Source organism: Salvelinus alpinus, chromosome 2 (genome assembly GCF_045679555.1).
Source record: "Salvelinus alpinus chromosome 2, SLU_Salpinus.1, whole genome shotgun sequence".
In the NCBI taxonomy this organism is placed as follows: domain Eukaryota; kingdom Metazoa; phylum Chordata; class Actinopteri; order Salmoniformes; family Salmonidae; genus Salvelinus; species Salvelinus alpinus.
This window is the reverse complement of record NC_092087.1, coordinates 124,415,974-124,439,253: the sequence shown is the minus strand read 5'-3', so window position 1 is coordinate 124,439,253 and position 23,280 is coordinate 124,415,974. Positions and strand designations below refer to the sequence as shown.

At 42.0% G+C, this 23,280-nt stretch overlaps 2 protein-coding genes and 1 pseudogene across 3 annotated transcripts; 1 reads left to right on the top strand and 2 right to left on the bottom strand.

The window, feature by feature from the left end:
- Positions 1-128: 128 nt before the first annotated feature.
- On the bottom strand, positions 129-7,636 carry LOC139568555 (DNA polymerase lambda-like; annotated as a pseudogene).
- LOC139568557 (protein DPCD-like) lies at positions 7,503-10,389 on the top strand. 2 transcript variants are annotated; one of them, XM_071390472.1, is made up of 7 exons: positions 7,503-7,658; positions 7,773-7,938; positions 8,172-8,252; positions 8,378-8,502; positions 8,723-8,856; positions 9,225-9,327; positions 9,872-10,389. In XM_071390472.1, exons 2-7 carry the CDS (start codon positions 7,875-7,877, stop codon positions 9,974-9,976), a joined length of 612 nt encoding a protein of 203 aa, XP_071246573.1. In that variant the 5' UTR covers positions 7,503-7,658; positions 7,773-7,874; the 3' UTR covers positions 9,977-10,389. The 2 variants fall into 2 exon arrangements, with proteins under 2 accessions (XP_071246573.1, XP_071246574.1); XM_071390473.1 differs by lacking the exon at positions 7,503-7,658 and having other exon boundaries at positions 7,826-7,938; positions 8,202-8,252.
- Positions 10,390-11,637: 1,248 nt separating this feature from the next.
- On the bottom strand, positions 11,638-18,106 carry LOC139568556 (fibroblast growth factor 8b-like). Its single transcript, XM_071390471.1, has 5 exons — positions 17,339-18,106; positions 17,173-17,209; positions 16,272-16,461; positions 14,004-14,110; positions 11,638-13,435 (listed from the first exon to the last, which is right to left on the bottom strand). Exons 1-5 carry the CDS (start codon positions 17,395-17,397, stop codon positions 13,142-13,144), a joined length of 687 nt encoding a protein of 228 aa, XP_071246572.1. The 5' UTR covers positions 17,398-18,106; the 3' UTR covers positions 11,638-13,141.
- Positions 18,107-23,280: the final 5,174 nt, after the last annotated feature.

Below are 23,280 nucleotides of genomic sequence, written 5' to 3'. Positions count from 1 at the left end.
GCTGGCTCTTACCTCAGCCAATAATATTTGAGAGCGAGGACAGGCATTAATAAAAAAGAACAGAGGTTTAATATTCAATTCTTTATAGTAATAAACAACAAAGTGATTAAAAACAAGGATTACCTAAGTGTTTGTTAAAAGTAGTGTTTAATATTTCTGTAATCACCTTTATCTTCATAAAAACATACCAAGCAGTCACCATGCATCTTAAGTGTTTTTCCTTCTGTAAAATGAGATTATCATACAATTCAAGTCTAAAATCACAGTTGACATGTTGATATGACACTGTCTGAAATCTGCATACATAAGCATGATCTTCACCTCACCACTATCACCATCATCAGAAAAATATGTAAAAATATATAACTTAACCATCGCCTCATACCACCAGTGTTAAAAACATCAACATCACCAGTCACCAGTCTCTTTCCTGAGGTTCCCTGAAAGGTATTCCCAGATGGGTGAAGATATCCTTCTCAGTGAGCGTGGGTAGTGGTGTCCCCCAATACACCTTCAAACTTCCTTGTCTCAACACGTCGCTGTTCAATGAGTGTTCTGATAGGCTCATGCGTTTTGTCTTGGCCAATGCCCTCAGAGCGGTTAAAATGTGCCGAGCCGGTGAAGTACATGAGGGAGCAGGCGTACTCGCCGTAGGGCACCACGATGATGTAGAGGCGGCGGTGGAGCCGGCCAGGTCCTGGCAGACGACACACACCCATGTACTTCTTCTGCTCGCCACTCTCCTCATGGCTCACTAGGTCGTCCGTCAGAAGCCTGAATATTTCTTTTTTTAAAGAACAAGAACCGGGTCGCATTCATTAGAGCACACCGTAGCAAAATGTTTTGAAACAGAAAACACAAACGATCATGCCTAGTGAATTATGATCCAGCTCTCAGCTTATCCCACTATTAAATACTTTAAATTAAAAAATACATGATTAATAATATCATGTTGAAAGAAGATGAATTGTCAATACAAGAGAGAAAAAAAACTATTAATGTAGCTATAATTGGTTGGGAATTCACCAACAGTTAATAAATCAAATGTCCTGTATTTGGACGTGCCCTCCTACCGCTCTGGTGGAGGCTCTGTAACACTTCGCTAAAGACACCCCGGTGGGACTTCCCGTCTGGGTGAGAGATGAGGACGTCAACATCTCCAAACGTGTCCTTCCCCCGGCGGTACGAACCACAGGCCATGGCTAACAGGCCAGAGTCCAGGAACTGAGCTGCCTCCTTCACCTATACAGTAGAAAAGGACAGGGATATGTTACCATTTGTCATGGAATAACAGGGCTGCCTCCTTCACATATAGATACCGTACATGTACAACTTGAGAGGAACAAAGTTACAGTTTGCGATATCCAACAATTGTTTTGAGTTGGTAGCCCTTTACACTCGTACCTGTACCCGTATAGTTGTTGAAAATGGCAGATTTGGGCACTAATAAGCGCCTAAATTGGGACGTAGTAGCTGTACAGTAACTATACATGACATCAGAGCTCAGGCTCTGCGCTTCACAGCGCTGTATGGGTTTGGACTGACAGCCGTTCTGAACCTGCGCACCGCGTGCGTTAAGAATTTGCCTCCAGGTACTTGGGCAACATTTGCAATTTTTTTCGTTCTCTTAGTGAGGGATATGCTGTAAGTTAAGAGGACTATGTATTTTGAAAGATGAGACGATGAGGATTATTATAATAAATACTACTTTGATGTCACACAAGCAAGCCAAACACCCGTGAGTCCAAATGTGCACTTCACATCTCCATATCATAAAATTCACGTCTTATACAGTGTCAGCGTTTATGATCACTATGTTTGATGGACAGTTACAAGATGACATGGCATCATATCCTGAGTTGTTCTGAACAGAATGAGCCTGTTTGTTTATTCTGAAGATAATTTGCCACCTGAATGCACTCATGACTCCTTTCCAAAATTACCATCTGTTTCTCTGAATGATCTGGTGAAAGCCTAACTTATAACTTAGCTAGTCATGTTGTCAATAGAACAAGCTTTCAAATCATGCCCACCTGACCTAGATTGTGATTTATAATAGACTGTTTTGGGATTGTGTAAACAACCAACAGTAATTGTGTGATGGCGGGGATGCAAGGTTGTGTTTAAAACGAAACAACTACAAGTGTGCATGCTCTAGTTTCTCAATGTTACAGCTACACAGCGGCCACATGGAGACACCAGTTAGTCCTCTCACTCAAACCCTTGTAATTGTTTTGTCTTATGTTGCACCTACCCCACATTTTTCAGGAATACTGTTATCATGTTACAGAATGTATCCAGAGTATTGTCAGATTTCGTTATCAACAAATGCGGTGAAAAGTACTGTAAATGTAAAATGCACATAAAATCAACAGCGTAATGTTTGGATTCAGTCTTGTGTCAGGTGAAATGTTGTGGGCTCACCTTTGGTCTAATCATTTTCCCATTAACTCCAAACTGTTCCCTTTCAATTGTTACCATGGTTATGCATGTGGTTTTCATATTTCTTCTGTAAGAAGCATTTCAATTGAGCCCTATCCATATAGGCCAATTCCCACAAGTGTAAAGGGTTAATGACTGATTCATTCCAGACTGGGCCATTTTTGTGCTTATTTACGATATTGTAGTCACATTCTCATTAAATATTCATTGTATGGCAAAAAAAAAAGAAGGCTTAATTCATTCATTTAGACTACATTTTCAACATATTGATACAGCCTAACTGATAAAACTGCACAGTTTTGATTTGTAAAGCTCAATTAGAGTATAGTCTTGCACATCATGATATATCATCAATGTCAAATATCACAATATTCAATTTAAGCATATAATCGCCCAACTCTAGACCACACTGAATTAACTTTGTTTCACATACAGTGAAAAATGTTACCGTTTGGGATACAATATATGGTGGGGGCTCTCTTACCTATACATTTACAACAGGACAGGGACATTTTGTTTGTTTGAAATACAGTCAAATCTGCAGTGGGGTGGGGTAGCCTGGGAATCCAAATTGAATCGCTGTTTCCCTATTGTTTTTCTGATACACTATTGTGTTTCACTATTGGCTCAGTTAAAAAACAACTGTGAAAAAGAGCAATTCAGCTTGGATCCCAGACCAGTGGTGGGGAGGACCACTTTGCATACAATGTATTTATAATGAATGGTTATGGGTTCTAGACTATGTTTCAAAGTTTTCCCCAGTAATGTTCTCTCAGGGGCCTTCATTATAACAGAAAGTTTGGTTTGTTTCTCATTCATATTTGGACTCAAAATAACATGTACACGTGTTGAATCTTCAAGACAAGTCCTCAAATTGTATTTATATTACCTACTTGAAATTAGAAAAGAAAATGGTGTATTTTCATAAAGCCTTGCCGGTCAACAGGTAAGCATTAGCCGTATTCAAGCAAGCCAGATACATTTTGACGACACTACATATTATCTTGACAAGCCACAAGTCAAAAGGACACATGCTATAGTCATCTTTCTAATCTGCACTTTATATCTGGCAGCCACGAAAGCAACAGGGAAATCCAAGTCATACTATATGAAAACAACTGGCTTTGTACCCGGTGCTCCCAGTTACCAGGGCCGCGTTTCATTCCAGGATTATGTTCCCTCCCCTTCACAGATCTGATAGGACTGGACAGATGAAAGCAATAAGGCGGAATCATAGAGCATACATGCGACAGCATGGAGCTATCTCCATTTTAAAGTAGTTAATTTTCTTCTTCTTCATTGGCTGATTGCTCCCAACTCACAGGACTCCTCACACAGTTGACTACTTTAAAGTGGTGGAAGCCCTCAATGGCAATGTCCATGCTAAAACGGGTTATATCCATGATGAGTCCTCTATCTTTATGGGCGTAATCTAGATGAGTTCTTGCTTTACACCCACCCAGTTATCTCAGAACCATGAAAGGGAGTGAACGGAGGCAGGGGGGGAGGAAACACCTTTCTGGAATGAAACACAGCCCTGGTATCTGCTGACATATGATGCGCCAAGTTTCTAAGAGTGAGTTGGGATGCGGCCGGCAGGACTCTGACAGAGAGTGGGATGTCTGCTTTCTCCATCACACACAGACCAGGCCCGGAGGACTGGACTGACAGTCTGCTTAGGGGCCAAGGCAAACTTAAAACATCTGAACTTGGCTTTGAGGTCCCGTAGCATTTCACCTCACAAGATCTCTTGTTCGCAAGGGGGTTAGAGTACTGGACTGGAGACACTTTTCTAAAGAAACTCTCTTAACCCCACTAGATGAAGTGGGAAGAAGAGGTCTGTTTAGTCTATAACTAATATAATGTTAGAAGGTTACATTTCAACATTGATTGACCTTTAATGTGGGTGCTTGAGACAATAAGAGGGAGATGTGTTACCGTTTTTTCAATGGCGACTGCCTCTTCTCTGGGCATCCGGTCCAGAAAGTCGTCGTAGTGTTTGAGTCCAATTATTTGGTTGTGGTTCAGATTGGCCTTGGTGCGGATGTCCTCCAAAGTGCGGAACCCCTAAGATGGAATATATATATTTTTTAGCTCATGTCAAATCGAATGGTATCACTATCAAACACTAAAATAACTGCACACTCCACAATACAAAAATAACAAATCTTACACAGGCATAGCAGTGTTGCATGCAAAATCAGAGAGCGAGAAAGAGAGACACACACAGACAGAGAGACTGACTGTGTGACAACCAATCCATCTAACCTGTGTGTACCAAAGCTGGGCAGTCTTGGCCCCTGCCCCCCAGATATTGGTGAACATCTCCAGTACTGGCACTGCCTCTCCCAAGTGATCTATCTTACAGAGGTGCCCACTCTCCATGATCTCCATGACCTTGTCAGCCATCTTCTTGCCAATGCCCTGGATCTTACAGGCCTCCTGAAATTAGGCATGGTTTAGTCAATTACATGGAGTTAAAAGGCCCACTGCAGCCATTTTTATACTAATATCAAATCTTTCTGGAGAAAAATGATGTACCTTACTGTAATAGTTTTCCATTCAAATGGTCAAAAATAAACAAAAATTGCTTTTAAGCAAAAAACAAATTTTCTGAAGCAAGAATTTAGCAAGGACTGTCACAGTGGGGAGGGAAAAACAGAAAACTAGGTTTGGAACTCTGTTACTGGTCTACTAACTAATTTACCAAGCTGAAACTCCACCCAGGTTTTTCCCCAAAGAATGGAAGAGAGAAGCTGTGCCAGCATATTTTATTTTTCTTACTTTAATTGTTATCATTTTTGTATTTATATTGCAAGAAATGGCAGTTACAGGTGTTAAAAAATGCAAATATCTCTAAGTTCAAACGGGGGTCACTACCCTCCTCCAGGCCTCCCCCGCCGGTACTCAGCAGCACAACCTTATTAAAAAAAAACTTGTCAAACCATGCAAAACATGCTGATTAGAAGGTCCTATGTAGATTGTGTTTTCAACAAATGAAGCAAATATCAGGAAATAACATTGATCACATTGTCACACTTTAACTCTAACTCCACTATACACGTCAAGTTGCTTTTCCATCAGCATCTCGTCAATGTGACGTTTTACTTGCTACACAGAGCACGTTGTTTTGAGAGCGGAGAGGAGCAGAGGGGGAGTGTCTGTATTCTATTTTTCCTACTGTAATATACATATTAATTGATTATGCGTAAGTACAATAGCTTTGGCCCAGTTTTTTGCAGGTACTAGTGGTTGTACTAAATTATCCTCTAATTTTACAAGTTGCTAGATAGTCAATGTAGCTAGCTAGCTAGTAGTAGCAGCTTCGTGACTTCAGAAATCTATGTAAAATAACCATCGGTGTATAGCCGAGGCCATATGCAACAATAATCAACTATTTCAATTCACAAGATAGAATGAACGTGATTCTTGAGCTTGACGCAACACGCAGCTTTCATTGATTTAAAAGGAAGCATTTCCTCAATGGCTTCATCAGCTGTTGTACAATATGATACAAAACACAGTAAAACAGAATTTTTACTGCACTGGGCCTTTAAGGACTCCTTTCAGGCCACCTGAAATTGAACCAGCAGCAATCAATTTATGCATCCATCAATACCCGATTAACGCATCCATCTTGTCAATAACAGGGATGCAATTGCGTAAACCAACCAACCTATCAGCCACATTTCACAATGTTTGCAATAGTGTGAATAGAGAGACAGGAATGAATTATGCTGACACAAATACAAAATGGCCGACCATAATCACCAACTATGCAGATATGTGACTAAATAACCTACCTCATAGGACGTGATAGGCTTGTGGTAGCTCTTGAGGGTGTTGACGGCTTTGGAGTAGCCCAGCACTCTCCATCTGTCCCCCTGGTGCGTGTAGGCCTTGGCCAGCACCTCCACTTTATCTGTGATGTGCTTGTTGTGGTTGTCAACCTTGGACTGGGAGGACTGGGCACACACCCACTTCCCTGAGAGGCTTCTGTTGGGGGTCTGAGGGGGCAGTGGCGGTACTGGGGGTCTCGTCCTTGGGGTGCAAGCCACTGATCAGAGCCTCCAGATCGCTCTGGGAGACGCCATATTCATCTTTAGTGTCTTGGACCTATGGATACATGAAGTAATGAAGTGTATGATTAGGGCCAGAAGAAGCCATCATGCAGTGACAGGGTTATGGTTAATGGTTATGTGGTCGTCAACCTACAGTCTCTGTTGACTCATCTGGTTTTGTTTCATCAGAAATCGGCTGCTTCATGTCCTGTGTAGCTGGGAGTGGGATACTGTTGAGCACGTCTTCTTTGACGCCGTCCTTTGTAGTTTCCATGTCTTTGTCTGGGTTGAGTAGGCTGTAGTCTGCTGTATCCAGCAGTCTCTGCTCACTGATGCAGGTGCTAAGCCAGGTGCACTTCAACAGATAAACTCCAGAGGGCAGCCTGTCCACTTTGAGCAGCCTGAGAGCCCTGTTACAGTCCATACTGTCATCCATTGCTACATGGGTGACTGTGGGACAGAGAGAACTCTCAGTGTGGCCTCCATTCTGGACAATCTGTCTCTGGAAGATCTGACGTTCCCGATTTCTGCTGGTAATATGTGTACGGTGACGCCCTGGAAAGCACTCCCTGAAATGGGATTGTGAAAAAGTAGTTTTACACACACAGGGCTTGTTCAACGTCGACTGCTGACTGATCTACCGTTATAAAGTCCTTATTATTTGTAGATCTGTCAATCAGTCACAATCTGCACAAAATGCATTACGAATTTGATGCTCTCAAACACGGCCCACCTGTAACAGGTACAGTTTCATCAGACTTCCTCTTTGCTGCCAGGGCATCCTTTTCCTCACGTGCCCCTGCTCTCTTCAATTTGGGGAAAGCTTTCATAATTCCGTAGGCAGACATTTCGCCAGGGAAAGGGGAGCCCTGAAAAATATAGAACAGAATGTGACAGCTGACACTGGCTAGCTAGCTAACTTTAGCTGACTAGCTAAGTTAGCTAGCAAGCAGACAACAACAACAACGGCCATTTAACTGTTTCGAACAGCTGGGATTCACTCACTCCACTGAAATATGTTACGTTATATATTTATTAAACTAATTTACCATCATTTGTCGATAAACTCTTGAAAATACATGTTTTAACCCTTTGGACGACCAAAACACAAACCAATGTGACAATGCAGATGGTTTAAAAATAATTTAACTTCCGGTTCGTTATAGACCTATTTTTTGTTCTTGCACGGCAAAGTTACATATTTTTCGAGAAAATATTGTAAAAAAGTATGTATTATTTATTGAGTAAATGTAAACATGTTTTTGACAGATTATGGAGTTTAAAAAAAGGATAAATGAATTATACGTTTCACGATGACCTCCGTTGCCGTGGCTACACGTGATGTTTTAGGAAGTGTCCGTTTTTTGCAATATGGCTGTGCAGAGCTGGTCAGCTCTCCTAAAAGCATCCACGAAAACCGCTTTAATACACGATGGTGAGTGAAACAGAGAGATGTAGACAAGTTATCATCATTATTGTGTTTTGTATCAAATCATTTACCCTTGCATTCATCTAGTAAGACTTCAGTGTCAATTATAAGCTCGCTAGCATTAGCTGCTAACTAACACTAACCTTCACTCTGCCTAGCAAATCTGTTTAGCAAAGATGAAAGCTAGCTAATTCACATTTAAATGCATTTCTATTGGTGCTTTGCAAACCTCTTTCCAGGGATAAGGAAGATACACTATCTCTTTACAGATGGGAAAGAAATGGCAGAAGAATATGACTTGACAACAGATGAGCTCATTGGTAAGCTTGTTTCAGATTAGACAACATCTTCTAAAAAAGTATCCTGCATTAGCTACATTGCTTCCTGTGCATTATATTATTTCCACTCTCAGCTGTTGTTACTTACATGTATTCTTACTTTGCAGTACGAAAGTGGCGTTCAAAAAGCACCTTGAAGGGACAGGGACCATGGGAGATAGAAGTCGGAGAGCCAGTCCCATCTACTGTAGCCTGTTTGGAATCAGATGTTATCAAGGAAAACTGTTCAAACGTGAGTTGTATTATACAATATTTACATCTGTTATATTTCAGGCCATGATCTAAATTGCTAATTGATTCTAGTTCACTATCACCAACAGTACTCATCCAAATGTGTCAACTAATGCTTTTACGATCGTGGAATTAACTTAATTTTCATCATTTCACTATTAAATTAATCGTCAATAAACAGTATGCATTTAACAGTACAATGCTCTGTTGTATTTCCTCAGCCTGTATTTATGCGCAAAGACACAAAGACCAGTTTCCTGTGGAGAGTCCGGAACCTTCCGTACCCCAAAGAGGTCTACAACATTTCAGTGGAGCCTGATCAACGATGCTGCATCATACGAACAAATAACAAAAAGTAACATCCGAATAGCCTCTATTCCACTCTCATGCCAAAATGCTTTAATAGTTAAGCATACAGTTGATATGTTTCCCCTCCTTGGAAATCTACTGATAAACTGCTAGGCCTATATCACTTCAGATATCGTTAACTACAGGTCCCTGAAAAGTAATGCCACATTCAAAGTCTATATAATTTATACAGTTGTAACATCTTCACAATGGAGAAGGCCTCCTATATTTTCCTTTATTTTCTTTGTCAGTGCTTGTTACAGTTCTGCATATGTAAGTGAGGCTGGCTCTCCTATAGGTGGCACTGTTGACAAAAATATTGATCTCTTGCGCTCAAGAAACCCTTTTCCCACTGCGGTGTGTTATCCTTTGCAGGTACTACAAGAAGTTTAATGTTCCTGATCTGAACCGAAGCCAGCTGCCATTGGATAGTTCCGCGCTCAACTTCACCCACGCCAATAACACGTTAATTGTCAGTGTAAGTACTCCTGACAACAACAACAAACAAACCAACTACAGTACTTCTCAAATCCCACCTTGGATGATTTTACACTGCAAGTCTTATATCCAATATACAGAGACTGATAGGCAAACTTGAGGCTAAACTATAAGGTGATACTGGAGACTAGATTGAAACTATATTTTTGTATTCATCTCACTTGTATCAGAACACGCCTATAAACTCAAGGGAATCATTGAATTAATTACTTAGAACAAACATTAGGATAGCCTACTAAGTATCTGATGAAGAGATTGACCGTTACTTTATGTGTATACCTATCATAATCTGTTTCTCTGTACTATTTCGATTTCTTATTCCTTGTGTTTGTTAAAATTGGCACCCTATTCCCTATATAGTGCTCTACTTTTGAGCCCGACTCTGGTCGAAAGTAGTGCACTATATAGGGAATAAGGAGCCTCTGTGTTATCCCACTTCAGGCCAAACATTACACTACAGGATGTACATGGAAGGGAAAGGGGTTTCTGTAGAGGTAATGACATATTCTGTCTTTCCTTTCAAGTACAAGAAGCCCAAGGAGATATTAACGCTTGAGCACGAGCTACTCCGGGAGGTGAAGAAACTGAAGGGAACCAATGAAGGGGACGTCGACTGCAAAACTCAATGAAGTCCCAGTGTGGATCTGAGGGGATGTCACTCAAACAAGTCGTTTTTGATTTGCACTGGTGATGCAGTATCCTGTATGTTTTCTACTCTGATTTCTGGTTCTCAATGTAAATATTGGAGAATATATTGGAAAAATGTTGCGCAGTGCCTTGTCCATACTTTCCATTGTGTTTATTGCGGTCGGGGCGGGGGGATGTGGAATTGAGACACTGAATTACAAACATAGTTACTTGTTTAAACTTGTTAGTTTTTGATAGAACACTTATAAGTGTTCTGTAAAAAAGATACATTTGAGAAATGTCACTGCTGTTCTGTAAAAAGTTCTGAATCGTTGTTGTCGAGATACGAACACTTATTGGGTTTAATACGTGATGTTGTCCTTTGAAGATGAATACAATTCCTTAACATTGTTAACAACTGTCTCTACGTCTCTCCTTTCCCTTAACTATGCAAACTATTAGTTGTTAAAATACTCCAAACGCAGAGAGTTCATCCCCCTCCCACAATTCTTGGTCTCCTTCCCTTGTAAACCACTTTGACACACAATGCCTTTTCCCTATTCTTTCCACACACAAACACACACACACTGTTCTCGACGGGGTCGCCCTTACAAGCACGTCCCATTTGTGTTAACTGAATACCCTTATGCTCATGATTGTGCAGCCCAGAGTAGGCCACCCTGAAAGCCATTATGGCCGAGCTAGCCAGTACTAGCAGGTCTTACTGGTCCCCTGAGCCTGGCCCTGTCCTCCAGGGGGTGACTTTACTGGCCCAGAGTCCTCCAACAAATTCTCTTGCAAACCCCAAGACTGGGGATAGCCAAGGATAGGTATGGAGCTTGGATGACAGAAGCACTATATTACTGGGAAGTGAACAAGTCGTATGCTTCTTTGTAAATATAGGTTCTTGCATGACAGTAGTATTGAATTACTGCAAAGTGGAAAAAGGTTGTAGTCTCTTTTGTAAATCGAGTACCACGGTGAGCCACAACGAGAAACGTTATCTGACTGAATGCTTGCTAACTTTGACCATCAAACTCTAGGGATTTGAGTAACAAGACATATCTGACTAAGCTAATATGACTGAGGTTTGACCATCAAAGTTTGATTGAATGAAATGAAAAGTGAAGTTTTACTGATTGACTTTTTACCACAATGTGTTATTGTATAGCAGCTTACCTAAAGCAGTTCAAAACAAAACATAGATGCTGCATGAAAAGAAAACAATGCTGCAGAAAAGGAACAATTCCATTTAAATATAGATTCCTCTAACCTAGTGGTGATTCCTTGCATTTCTGGGACTCTATGTGCCTAACCAAGTGAGCAGTACAAGGGCTATACACGGCGACTAAACCACAGGTCACTCACTATTGTGCTTTGCATACTTCCTAAAGGGGAGGAGATGTGTCATGGGATTTGGGAACCAGATCCAACCAAAGCATAAGATCTGAGAAAATACTTCTCAACTAATTTCTCAAATCAAGAGTGGCTGTTGGATTGCTTTGACTTTGTGTTGTCCAAATAAAATATTGGACACGGAATTAAACGACCATTTGGAGGGTGATTTGCGTACACTGCTGTCTTTTCTCATTTGGCAGAGCAGGATAATGCTTCAATTAAAGTGCATGATGTGTCCTAGTAGCCATTGAGCCATGAGGATAGCCATTCATTTCTCAATAGGAGTAACAATAATAACACTAAAAGTTCTGGGTTTTTATCCTGTCAGATTTATTGAACCTTTTTGATCACAGCTTTTAGTTGTTCATTTGTTTGCAAGTCCTCAAAGCTGGCGGCGCTTGGCGCTTAGCTATACTGAAAAACCATTCCTCATATTTTGAATCGAACCTTTAGCAAACAACCAATAGGACATCCAGACTTCAAACAGTGAGAAAGAGAGAGGAAGGGAATAGAGAGAGAGAGGGACTGCTCTGATTATGTTGTGCAGCCAGGCTGACCGGGTCTTCTTCGCCGTCATCTGATTCTTTGGTGCAGCCAGGCTGACCGGGTCTTCTTCCCCGTCATCCGATTCTGTTGTGTGGCCAGGCCGACTGGGTCTTCTTCCCCCTGTCATTTGGCCTCTGCCGGTCATGCTCAGTTGCTCCTGGGAAAGAGAGGAGGTTTTCTTTCTGCCACGTCCTTTCATTCCCGAATGCCTCTTCCCAGCCATTCCCCCTCTTTCAGCCGGTGCCACATTTTGCCACACTGAGCCCTGGTGCTCTTTCTCTTCCTCCTTCCCTCCCTCCTTCCTGTGAGACTAGCTTCTTTTTGATAACTGACCCCTCCTCGTGTTATTATTCGAACCCACTATTGTATAACATGTCCTTTTATATGAGGGCCACAAAGGGCCCATTTGATCACAGGGTTACGGTGTGTGATCGTGAGAAATGCAACTACATGGTGGTAACCTTTGTCTCGAAACAAAATTGTGGGCTGACCTCATCTGCTTTTAATGCATAGCCCCAGCTATTCAGGCCCAAGTCTCACTCGCTGAGCACATTGAATTGCAGAAGCCTGACACAGATATTGCCACTCAGTTATCTGGGTCTCCAGTTTTTTAGGCAACGTTAGAACCTTTGGGACCCCAAAGTGACCCAGCTAGACAAATGGTTAGAAACGGCGCATTGACTCAAAATTATTTTGGGATTTTAATATACACTCTACAATAAATATTTCCATCATTTAAAAGTATTTTACAAATCTTCCAATTAAAAATATATTCATATATGTAGAAAACAGACTAACGAAAATGGCCTCCTAAATGCAAAATAATGTGTTTTACATGTATTTACTGTTAATTAGTTGATGCAACCACATGATGATCCAAACATAGCTGCCATGTAATGTGTATTCATTATTTCTCTCTCATAACATCCTCTCTTTATAGCTGAGTAGGGTTCTCACTAAGCCCAGGATGTCCTTTCATTCATTCAAATCTCATCGAGGGCTTGAGCACTAAAATCGTCCTCTGGTTATAAAAACGCTTTCCTACGAATAAACCTCGGTCTGACGTAGCAGATTAGATAGCCTACTTATTGTTTTAGACACAATCCAGTACAAAACATAACAAAAGGAGTCCTTGCAAGGAGCAGAAATGTGGTAGTGGTATTTTTGTTTGGTGTGTTCCCCTCCCTCCCTATGCTTCCTCTTCTTCTTCGTCTGTTCTTTCCTCAGTGGGCCCCTGAGCTGTGGTGATGGGTATGTTTAGTCCTCCGAGGGTGGAAGGGGACCACAGGGAGGGGGAGGGCATCAAAGGGCTGGGTGACACCCAGGAGGTGGCCCCTGGGCTGGCGTTTCATGAAGTGGGCCTCCCTCTGGTGTTGCTTGGTCCTGGAGGCCTTGCGGGGTCTTCCTTTGCGTGTGAAGGCCATGTACCATCCCTCATATTTAGCGTTCTGGAGAGCAGTGTAGTTGTTCTCCAGAACGATCTCTGTGAAGATGCAGTCTTTGCCGCGACCCTTCCGCTGTTGGTGAGAGAGGGGGGGGGGGGGGGGGGGGGTGAGAGACAGAATGACTGAATGATTTAGGGGGTCAGTCTCTGAGGATGTTAAAATATTGTTTTGACAAGTAAATGTCCTATCAATCCTTCAAGTTTCTTTCCAAATCATGTCCAACTCCCTACAAGGGCTTTTCTGGTCATAACTCAAGTGAAGAGCCTTACACAGGACAGACATAACTTTTCCCTGAAACTTTGTATTCATGGTCACTGAATGATATGACTGAATGATTTAGGGGGTCAGTCTCTGAGGATGTTAAAATATTGTTTTGACAAGTAAATGTCCTATCAATCCTTCAAGTTTCTTTCCAAATCATGTCCAACTCCCTACAAGGGCTTTTCTGGTCATAACTCAAGTGAAGAGCCTTACACAGGACAGACATAACTTTTCCCTGAAACTTTGTATTCATGGTCACAGTCAAAATGATGACAGAACTTATTGAACTCAACTGACCTTCAGGGCTCACATGAAAAGAGATGTACATTTCAATGTGACTTCCCTAAATAAAGGATTAATAAATAAATCTAATATTTACCTTGCCAATCAATTTCCCCGTCTTGTTCATGCAGATGTAGTAGCCAGTCTTTGCTCCTTTGATCCGAATACGACTACCAAACGTGTCCGTCTCCACCACAAGTTTGGCTAGAAAAACATAAAACACATAATATTCTTAACTTTATTCAGCTCAGATACAATGCACAATGATTCTCAAGCTTATGAGGTTATTCTATTTTGTGAACACGATATGCATGCATTTGTAACTTTGAGCTAAAACCCTTGTGAAAAATAATCCAATAGCGGTATCATTTGAGACTGAATTGAACTTGAAGACTGTGAGACTATGCCGGCCCAGTAGTATTGACGTGATGACATCAGAAAGGGTGTAAAGTTATTGCAATGACTGGTTCAGAGGACTACATTTAACCTCGATCTAATAACCTTAAGTTATGTATTATATTATAATGACTTTAGCAGAGTTCTACTACTCGTTATCATGGCATCAATCTTGCATGCAGCGGTGAGAAAAGTATTGTATATAGCAAAACATTCAAACATAAATTAAATTCGAAACATTGGCAAAAAACACTATAGTCTTTTAGAATAGCAGCAAGTGGCTTTGACTTCGCACTGAGCCATTGTCATTGAACGGCTATAAAATGCCGCGCTACGCTCCACTTAGATGATGGGGAGGAAGGAGGAACAAGGGAGTGAGAGAACATAGCGGTCAGCGACACAGCCACAAAAGCACCGAGCAGTGGTCAGATTTGGGCCTGCTACAAGAGTGACACCCACTTAGGACATGCACGCTCGAGCCAAGGCGAGGTGTGTGTGTGTGTGTGTTTGAGGGAGAGGGAGATGAAGAAAGAAGAGCAGAGAGAGAAAAGAGGGGATAAAATGAAGATGCTGACTTCACCGCTCTTTATTAACCGAGTCATACTTTGAGTTGTAAAGCAATGAAAATTCCTCATTAAATGACACTCCAAAAAGCAGGCAGCAGGCATAGGGAGAAATGGATGGTTGTGGTGGAAAGATGGCTAGACAGACCAAAAAAAATACTTTGGTGACAGGAATTTGCTCCCTTTAAATTTCAGACAATTTTTTCCTTGTGGGGAGAAAAAATTCCCAACCTCACATAGATTTAATCAAAACAGCTGTCTATATTGTACACTTTGTCCATAGGCTATACTCTAAGAAAAAAATGTTCTAAAAGGGTTCTTTATCTGTCACTATAGGATAAGCCCTTTTGGTTCCAGGTAGTACCACTTTGGGTTCCATCTAGAAACCTCTGTAGAAAGGGTTCTACATGGAACCCGAAAGGATTCAATCTGCAACCAAAAAGGGTTCTTCAAAGGGTTCTCCTATGGGGACAGCCGAATAACCTTTTAAGGGTCTAGATAGCACTTTTTTTCAAATAGTGCACAGGAGTCCTATGAATACGTCTAGACTTGGCAGAAATGCAGTTGACCCAAACCCTTCCAAAAACAATGCATTGTCTGTAAGGGCCATTCAGCACCCCTCTGGATAAGTGAGTTAAAACAATTCTGTTTTATCAATGACATTTATCACATTTTTGTAATTCTCGTGGCAAAGGTCAATCAGTCACTGATATTTTAAACCACTAAATCTAATGTAAAAATGTCGTACTTTTTTTGGGTATGTTTAAGCAGATATGAATGAATGTATTTTTTGTTCAAAGGATGGACTTGAGAGAGCTACTGTATATTTATAACATTGAAATATTTCGGTATTTGAATATTCATTGACATCTGTCCATCAAAGACCAGTGGGGGACAGAATTAAACAAAAACACATTCGCCTCAAATAACTTTGGGTAAAAAATAGGGCGTCTCAAGGTTATGAAAATTGCAAGTCATATTTCTTTCTTTCAACCGCTTCTGAGAGGGTAAACTACTCAGTAACTGTTAAGAAGGTAGAAAGTAAGACGAGTTCTGATGTGTTTACCAGATATTCTGAGTGGGTTTCTCCCGAGAATCCCAGTCCAGAACAATACTATAGAATCCATTTCGAAAGTATTCTCTCCCTCCCGCCGCTTACTCAAACCTAGACTTCTTCATGCTAAATAGAACTGTTTGCTTTTTAAATGGTAACATTTTCATAATATACCTACTTTTCTTCTCCAATAGGCTTACATGACTTGTAAATTGAGGTGTCCATAAGTAGACAGGTCATTTCAAAATCTGGAATAGGCCTAGGCCTGTTAAATCCTACAATTATTACGAAAATACCTAGGCCTACTTGAAGGCTCCCGTTTCATTCTAGGCGTGATTTATTCGTTTCTTACCGTGCACAGCTCCGTCGTCGCCCATGGCATTCACTTTCTTATTGCCCAGAACCTGGACATGTTTGCCGCTGGTCCGGCTGTAGAGCTGGTAGGTCCGAATCAACCGGCGGCTCATTCGGTCAGACAACCGGCACTGCTCGTTCACATGGTGCTTGAAATTAGGAGGTGGGGAGTGGGACTGCACTGTGTTCTATCAAACAAGAAAAACATACAATAAAAATGCATGAATAAAAGCATTGAAGTAAAAAATTAAAGCATCAATGAGAGAATAGCCGAACTGATCATTAATGCGAATTGATGTTCAGTCTAAACGAATGAGAAGCAGATCAAGTTATTTTCCAACTAAAACATATTTATATATTTCAATGAACACCAATCATATGCTTTTCATATGGAGCTCGGCTATAGGCATTTCAAAGGGAATTGCGGGCACATGGCTTTCAGAAGAGAAAAAGTGCCCTTGTACGGGGAGTTTTTGGGAGATGCACGCAGCGAGTCCGCTGTCCTCACTCGAGATGACATGCCTATGATAGGTTGTTTTACCACGAATGATCTTTCACCCCCATCTCCCTTAGCTATATCCCTTAACGATTATTTTTCAATTCAGCCATACGCCATCCCCATATGTTTTAACAATTACCTTTTAGGCTCGCGTTTACGTCTTTTCAAGATGTTTGACTTGTTGCCAACTGCTTAGGGCTCGTAATAAAATGTTTTCATTGTTATTACACTTTTACTGCAGATATGCAAACGAATTGGATTAATATCAATAAGAATAAAAATGCTTGTAAATGGGTATAATTAGTCGCATTGATGGACTGAAATCTTTTTAAGGGGCTATGAAATGTTATTGTATGCCCATTGCTCTGCAAACTTCATAAAAATGCATGCAAGTTCGTACCTGTGTGTAAAAACACAGCGCTAAGAACTGAAGTAACCTGAAACATAAAAAAGAAAAAAAGAATAATATTTATGTTTCATATACATTTCCAAATATGTCAAGTAACTGTATAGGCCTATATAGCCAATTCCTTAAATCTTAACAGTTCAGTAGTATAATAACTCACAGGTAGCCTAATCTCGATGTTCTAAGCCTCATATTGAAATAAGTCAAATATTTCTTCATGAATTCCACTATTCCGATTCCACATGAGTTCTCTGGGAAATAACAGTCCTTCCCAGCGGGAATTTCAGCTTGGATTTTATCTCCCTTCTGTTACAGCTTATAAATTGATAGCCCTACGATGGAGATCCAGAAACAACTGAAGGTTCGGTCCAATGTTCCAGGTAGGATTCACATTCACTCATTGACAGTATTCACAATAAAACGTTCCAGGACGATTTAAAGACGTTCAGGGGGCCATCCAGAATTATAAGTCCCAGGGATAGAAATCGCACTGTGATCAAACGACCACTGTTATTCCACAAGTAGGTCAATTCCCTCTCGTGTCAGTCATCCCTCCTCTGCAGAATTCAAGGTCTTCTTTGATGTTGCTTAGTAGAGATAATGTATATCCCGGTTTCTTTCGTGGAATTGTAATACATCCATATGCACTGGTGGGATGGAATTATTACGCGCATGGAGATTAGCCTATTTGTATGCATATTTTACGCGCGACAGTGAGGAGATGCATGTCCATTCAATAATAAAAAAAAATTGAATCTTGCATAGATATGAATTAAAAATGGTAGCAAAATGTATAGTTCTATGTATTTGTAGCCACTGGTGATGTTTGCCTCAAAGAAACGCTGTTAGATGGTCGGTATAGCGGGGCTCCAATGTCAACTTCCCACACGTGTGTTTCTTGTGGTCCGGTTTACTTCAGAATACAGCGGATCCTGCGGTCATCATTTAAATACGTTCACTTGCGAGAAAGGCAATATCCTTGCAGAGAGCAGGCGGAGCCTTTGGTGGGAGACAGTAACAGGCTGAGGAGGACTGAAAGTGGCATGTATTGATTGACACCTGACCATGTTGAGGTATTTCACAAATATGAGGAACATTAATTGACAAGGCTTTGTGCCTTATTAGGCTACTTCCAGTGTTGGGATTGTTCCCGATTTCACAAGTTATCAAACATGAATGTTTCAGCTCAATTCTTGATAGTATAAAACATGAACAATCCCAAACAAACCTATGAATTGCTATTTGTCAACTAATCAATCAACTAATTCATTTCCAATAAACCACGAATAAAGTTTAAATACAAATATTAATATAATGTAGATATTGGCCCAACTGCATCAAACAACAGACTAGCAAAGAAACCAAGAAAACATACTAAATGTTAGTGGTTGTTTCACACTGGAGGTTAGTGGTTGTTTCATACTGCAGGTTAGTGGTTGTTTCACACTGGAGGTTAGTATTTGTTTCACACTGGAGGTTAGTGGTTGTTTCATACTGCAGGTTAGTGGTTGTTTCACACTGGAGGTTAGTGGTTGTTTCACACTGGAGGTTAGTGGTTGTTTCACACTGGAGGTTAGTGGTTGTTTCATACTGCAGGTTAGTGGTTGTTTCATACTGCAGGTTAGTGGTTGTTTCACACTGGAGGTTAGTGGTTGTTTCACACTGGAGGTTAGTGGTTGTTTCACACTGGAGGTTAGTGGTTGTTTCACACTGGAGGTTAGTGGTTGTTTCATACTGGAGGTTAGTGGTTGTTTCACACTGGAGGTTAGTGGTTGTTTCACACTGGAGGTTAGTGGTTGTTTCACACTGGAGGTTAGTGGTTGTTTCACACTGGAGGTTAGTGGTTGTTTCACACTGGAGGTTAGTGGTTGTTTCACACTGGAGGTTAGTGGTTGTTTCATACTGCAGGTTAGTGGTTGTTTCATACTGGAGGTTAGTGGTTGTTTCATACTGCAGGTTAGTGGTTGTTTCATACTGCAGGTTAGTGGTTGTTTCACACTGGAGGTTAGTGGTTGTTTCATACTGCAGGTTAGTGGTTGTTTCACACTGGAGGTTAGTGGTTGTTTCACACTGGAGGTTAGTGGTTGTTTCATACTGCAGGTTAGTGGTTGTTTCTTACTGCATATTGGTGGTTGTTTCATACTGCAGGTTAGAGGATGTTTCATACTGGAGGTTAGTGGTTGTTTCAAATTGCAGGTCAGAGTTTGTTTCAAACTCGTTAGTGGTTGTTTCATACTGCAGGTTAGTGGTTGTTTCATACTGAATGTTAGTGGTTGTTTCATAATGAATGTTAGTGGTTGTTTCATACTGAATGTTAGTGGTTGTTTCATACTGAATGTTAGTGGTTGTTTAATACTGCATATTGGGGATTGTTTCATACTGGAGGTTAGTGGTTGTTTCAAACTGCAGGTTAGAGGATGTTTCATACTGAATGTTAGTGGTTGTTTCATACTGCAGGTTAGTGGTTGTTTCATACTGCAGGTTAGTGGTTGTTTCATACTGAATGTTAGTGGTTGTTTCATACTGAATGTTAGTGGTTGTTTCATACTGAATGTTAGTAGTTGTTTCATACTGAATGTTAGTGGTTGTTTCATACTGAATGTTAGTGGTTGTTTCATACTGAATGTTAGTGGTTGTTTCATACCTTACGTTAGTGCTTGTTTAATACTGCATATTGGGGATTGTTTCATACTGGAGGTTAGTGGTTGTTTCATACTGCAGGTTAGTGGTTGTTTCTTACTGCAGGTTAGTGGTTGTTTCATACTGAATTACATTTACATTTACATTTAAGTCATTTAGCAGAAGCTCTTATCCAGAGCGACTTACAAATTGGTGCATTCACCTTATGATATCCAGTGGAACAACCACTTTACAATAGTGCATCTAACTCTTTTAAGGGGGAGGGGGGGGTTAGGAAGATTACTTTATCCTATCCTAGGTATTCCTTAAAGAGGTGGGGTTTCAGGTGTCTCCGGAAGGTGGTGATTGACTCCGCTGACCTGGCGTCGTGAGGGAGTTTGTTCCACCATTGGGGTGCCAGAGCAGCGAACAGTTTTGACTGGGCTGAGCGGGAACTGTACTTCCTCAGAGGTAGGGAGGCGAGCAGGCCAGAGGTGGATGAACGCAGTGCCCTTGTTTGGGTGTAGGGCCTGATCAGAGCCTGAAGGTACGGAGGTGCCGTTCCCCTCACAGCTCCGTAGGCAAGCACCATGGTCTTGTAGCGGATGCGAGCTTCAACTGGAAGCCAGTGGAGAGAGCGGAGGAGCGGGGTGACGTGAGAGAACTTGGGAAGGTTGAACACCAGACGGGCTGCGGCGTTCTGGATGAGTTGTAGGGGTTTAATGGCACAGGCAGGGAGCCCAGCCAACAGCGAGTTGCAGTAATCCAGACGGGAGATGACAAGTGCCTGGATTAGGACCTGCGCCGCTTCCTGTGTGAGGCAGGGTCGTACTCTGCGAATGTTGTAGAGCATGAACCTACAGGAACGGGTCACCGCCTTGATGTGAGTTGAGAACGACAGGGTGTTGTCCAGGATCACGCCAAGGTTCTTAGCGCTCTGGGAGGAGGACACAATGGAGTTGTCAACCGTGATGGCGAGATCATGGAACGGGCAGTCCTTCCCCGGGAGGAAGAGCAGCTCCGTCTTGCCGAGGTTCAGCTTGAGGTGGTGATCCGTCATCCACACTGATATGTCTGCCAGACATGCAGAGATGCGATTCGCCACCTGGTTATCAGAGGGGGGAAAGGAGAAGATTAATTGTGTGTCGTCTGCATAGCAATGATAGGAGAGGCCATGTGAGGATATGACAGAGCCAAGTGACTTGGTGTATAGCGAGAATAGGAGAGGGCCTAGAACAGAGCCCTGGGGGACACCAGTGGTGAGAGCACGTGGTGCGGAGACAGATTCTCGCCACGCCACCTGGTAGGAGCGACCTGTCAGGTAGGACGCAATCCAAGCGTGGGCCGCGCCGGAGATGCCCAGCTCGGAGAGGGTGGAGAGGAGGATCTGATGGTTCACAGTATCAAAGGCAGCCGATAGGTCTAGAAGGATGAGAGCAGAGGAGAGAGAGTTAGCTTTAGCAGTGCGGAGCGCCTCCGTGACACAGAGAAGAGCAGTCTCAGTTGAATGACTAGTCTTGAAACCTGACTGATTTGGATCAAGAAGGTCATTCTGAGAGAGATAGCAGGAGAGCTGGCCAAGGACGGCACGTTCAAGAGTTTTGGAGAGAAAAGAAAGAAGGGATACTGGTCTGTAGTTGTTGACATCGGAGGGATCGAGTGTAGGTTTTTTCAGAAGGGGTGCAACTCTCGCTCTCTTGAAGACGGAAGGGACGTAGCCAGCGGTCAAGGATGAGTTGATGAGCGAGGTGAGGTAAGGGAGAAGGTCTCCGGAAATGGTCTGGAGAAGAGAGGAGGGGATAGGGTCAAGCGGGCAGGTTGTTGGGCGGCCGGCCGTCACAAGACGCGAGATTTCATCTGGAGAGAGAGGGGAGAAAGAGGTCAAAGCACAGGGTAGGGCAGTGTGAGCAGAACCAGCGGTGTCGTTTGACTTAGCAAACGAGGATCGAATGTCGTCGACCTTCTTTTCAAAATGGTTGACGAAGTCATCCGCAGAGAGGGAGGAGGGGGGAGGAGGGGGAGGAGGATTCAGGAGGGAGGAGAAGGTGGCAAAGAGCTTCCTAGGGTTAGAGGCAGATGCTTGGAATTTAGAGTGGTAGAAAGTGGCTTTAGCAGCAGAGACAGAAGAGGAGAATGTAGAGAGGAGGGAGTGAAAGGATGCCAGGTCCGCAGGGAGGCGAGTTTTCCTCCATTTCCGCTCGGCTGCCCGGAGCCCTGAATGTTAGTGGTTGTTTCATACTGAATGTTAGTGGTTGTTTCATACCTTACGTTAGTGCTTGTTTAATACTGCATATTGGGGATTGTTTCATACTGGAGGTTAGTGGTTGTTTCAAACTGCAGGTTAGAGGTTGTTTAGTGCAGGTTATTGGTTGTTTCATACTGGAGGTTAGTGGTTGTTTCATACTGGAGGTTAGTGGTTGTTTCATACTGCAGGTTAGAGTTTGTTTCATACTGGAGGTTAGTGGTTGTTTCTTTCTTCAGGTTAGTGGTTGTTTCATACTGCAGGTTAGTGGATGTTTCATACTGGAGGTTAGTGGTTGTTTCATACTGCAGGTTAGAGGTTGTTTCTTTCTTCAGGTTAGTGGTTGTTTCATACTGCAGGTTAGTGGTTGTTTCATACTGCAGGTTAGTGGTTGTTTCATACTGCAGGTTAGTGGTTGTTTCATACTGCAGGTTAGTGGTTGTTTCATACTGCAGGTTAGTGGTTGATTCATACTGCAGGTTAGTGGTTGTTTCATACTGCAGGTTAGTGGTTGTTTCATATTGGAGGTTAGTGATTTATTCATACTAGGGGTTAGTGGTTGTTTCATACTGCAGGTTAGTGGTTGTTTCATCCTGCATATTGGTGGTTGTTTCATACTGGAGGTTAGTGGTTGTTTCATACTGCAGGTTAGAGATTGTTTCATACTGCAGGTTTGTGGATGTTTCATACTGCAGGTTAGTGGTTGTTTCTTACTGCAGGTTGGTGGTTGTTTCATACTGCAGGTTAGAGGATGTTTCATACTGGAGGTTAGTGGTTGTTTCATACTGCAGGTTAGTGGTTGTTTCATACTGCAGGTTAGTGGTTGTTTCATACTGCAGGTTAGTGGTTGTTTCATACTGCAGGTTAGTGGTTGTTTCATACTGCAGGTTAGTGGTTGATTCATACTGCAGGTTAGTGGTTGTTTCATACTGCAGGTTAGTGGATGTTTCATACTGGAGGTTAGTGGTTGTTTCATACTGCAGGTTAGAGGTTGTTTCTTTCTTCAGGTTAGTGGTTGTTTCATACTGCAGGTTAGTGGTTGTTTCATACTGCAGGTTAGAGATTGTTTCATACTGCAGGTTTGTGGATGTTTCATACTGCAGGTTAGTGGTTGTTTCTTACTGCAGGTTGGTGGTTGTTTCATACTGCAGGTTAGAGGATGTTTCATACTGGAGGTTAGTGGTTGTTTCATACTGCAGGTTAGAGGTTGTTTCTTTCTTCAGGTTAGTGGTTGTTTCATA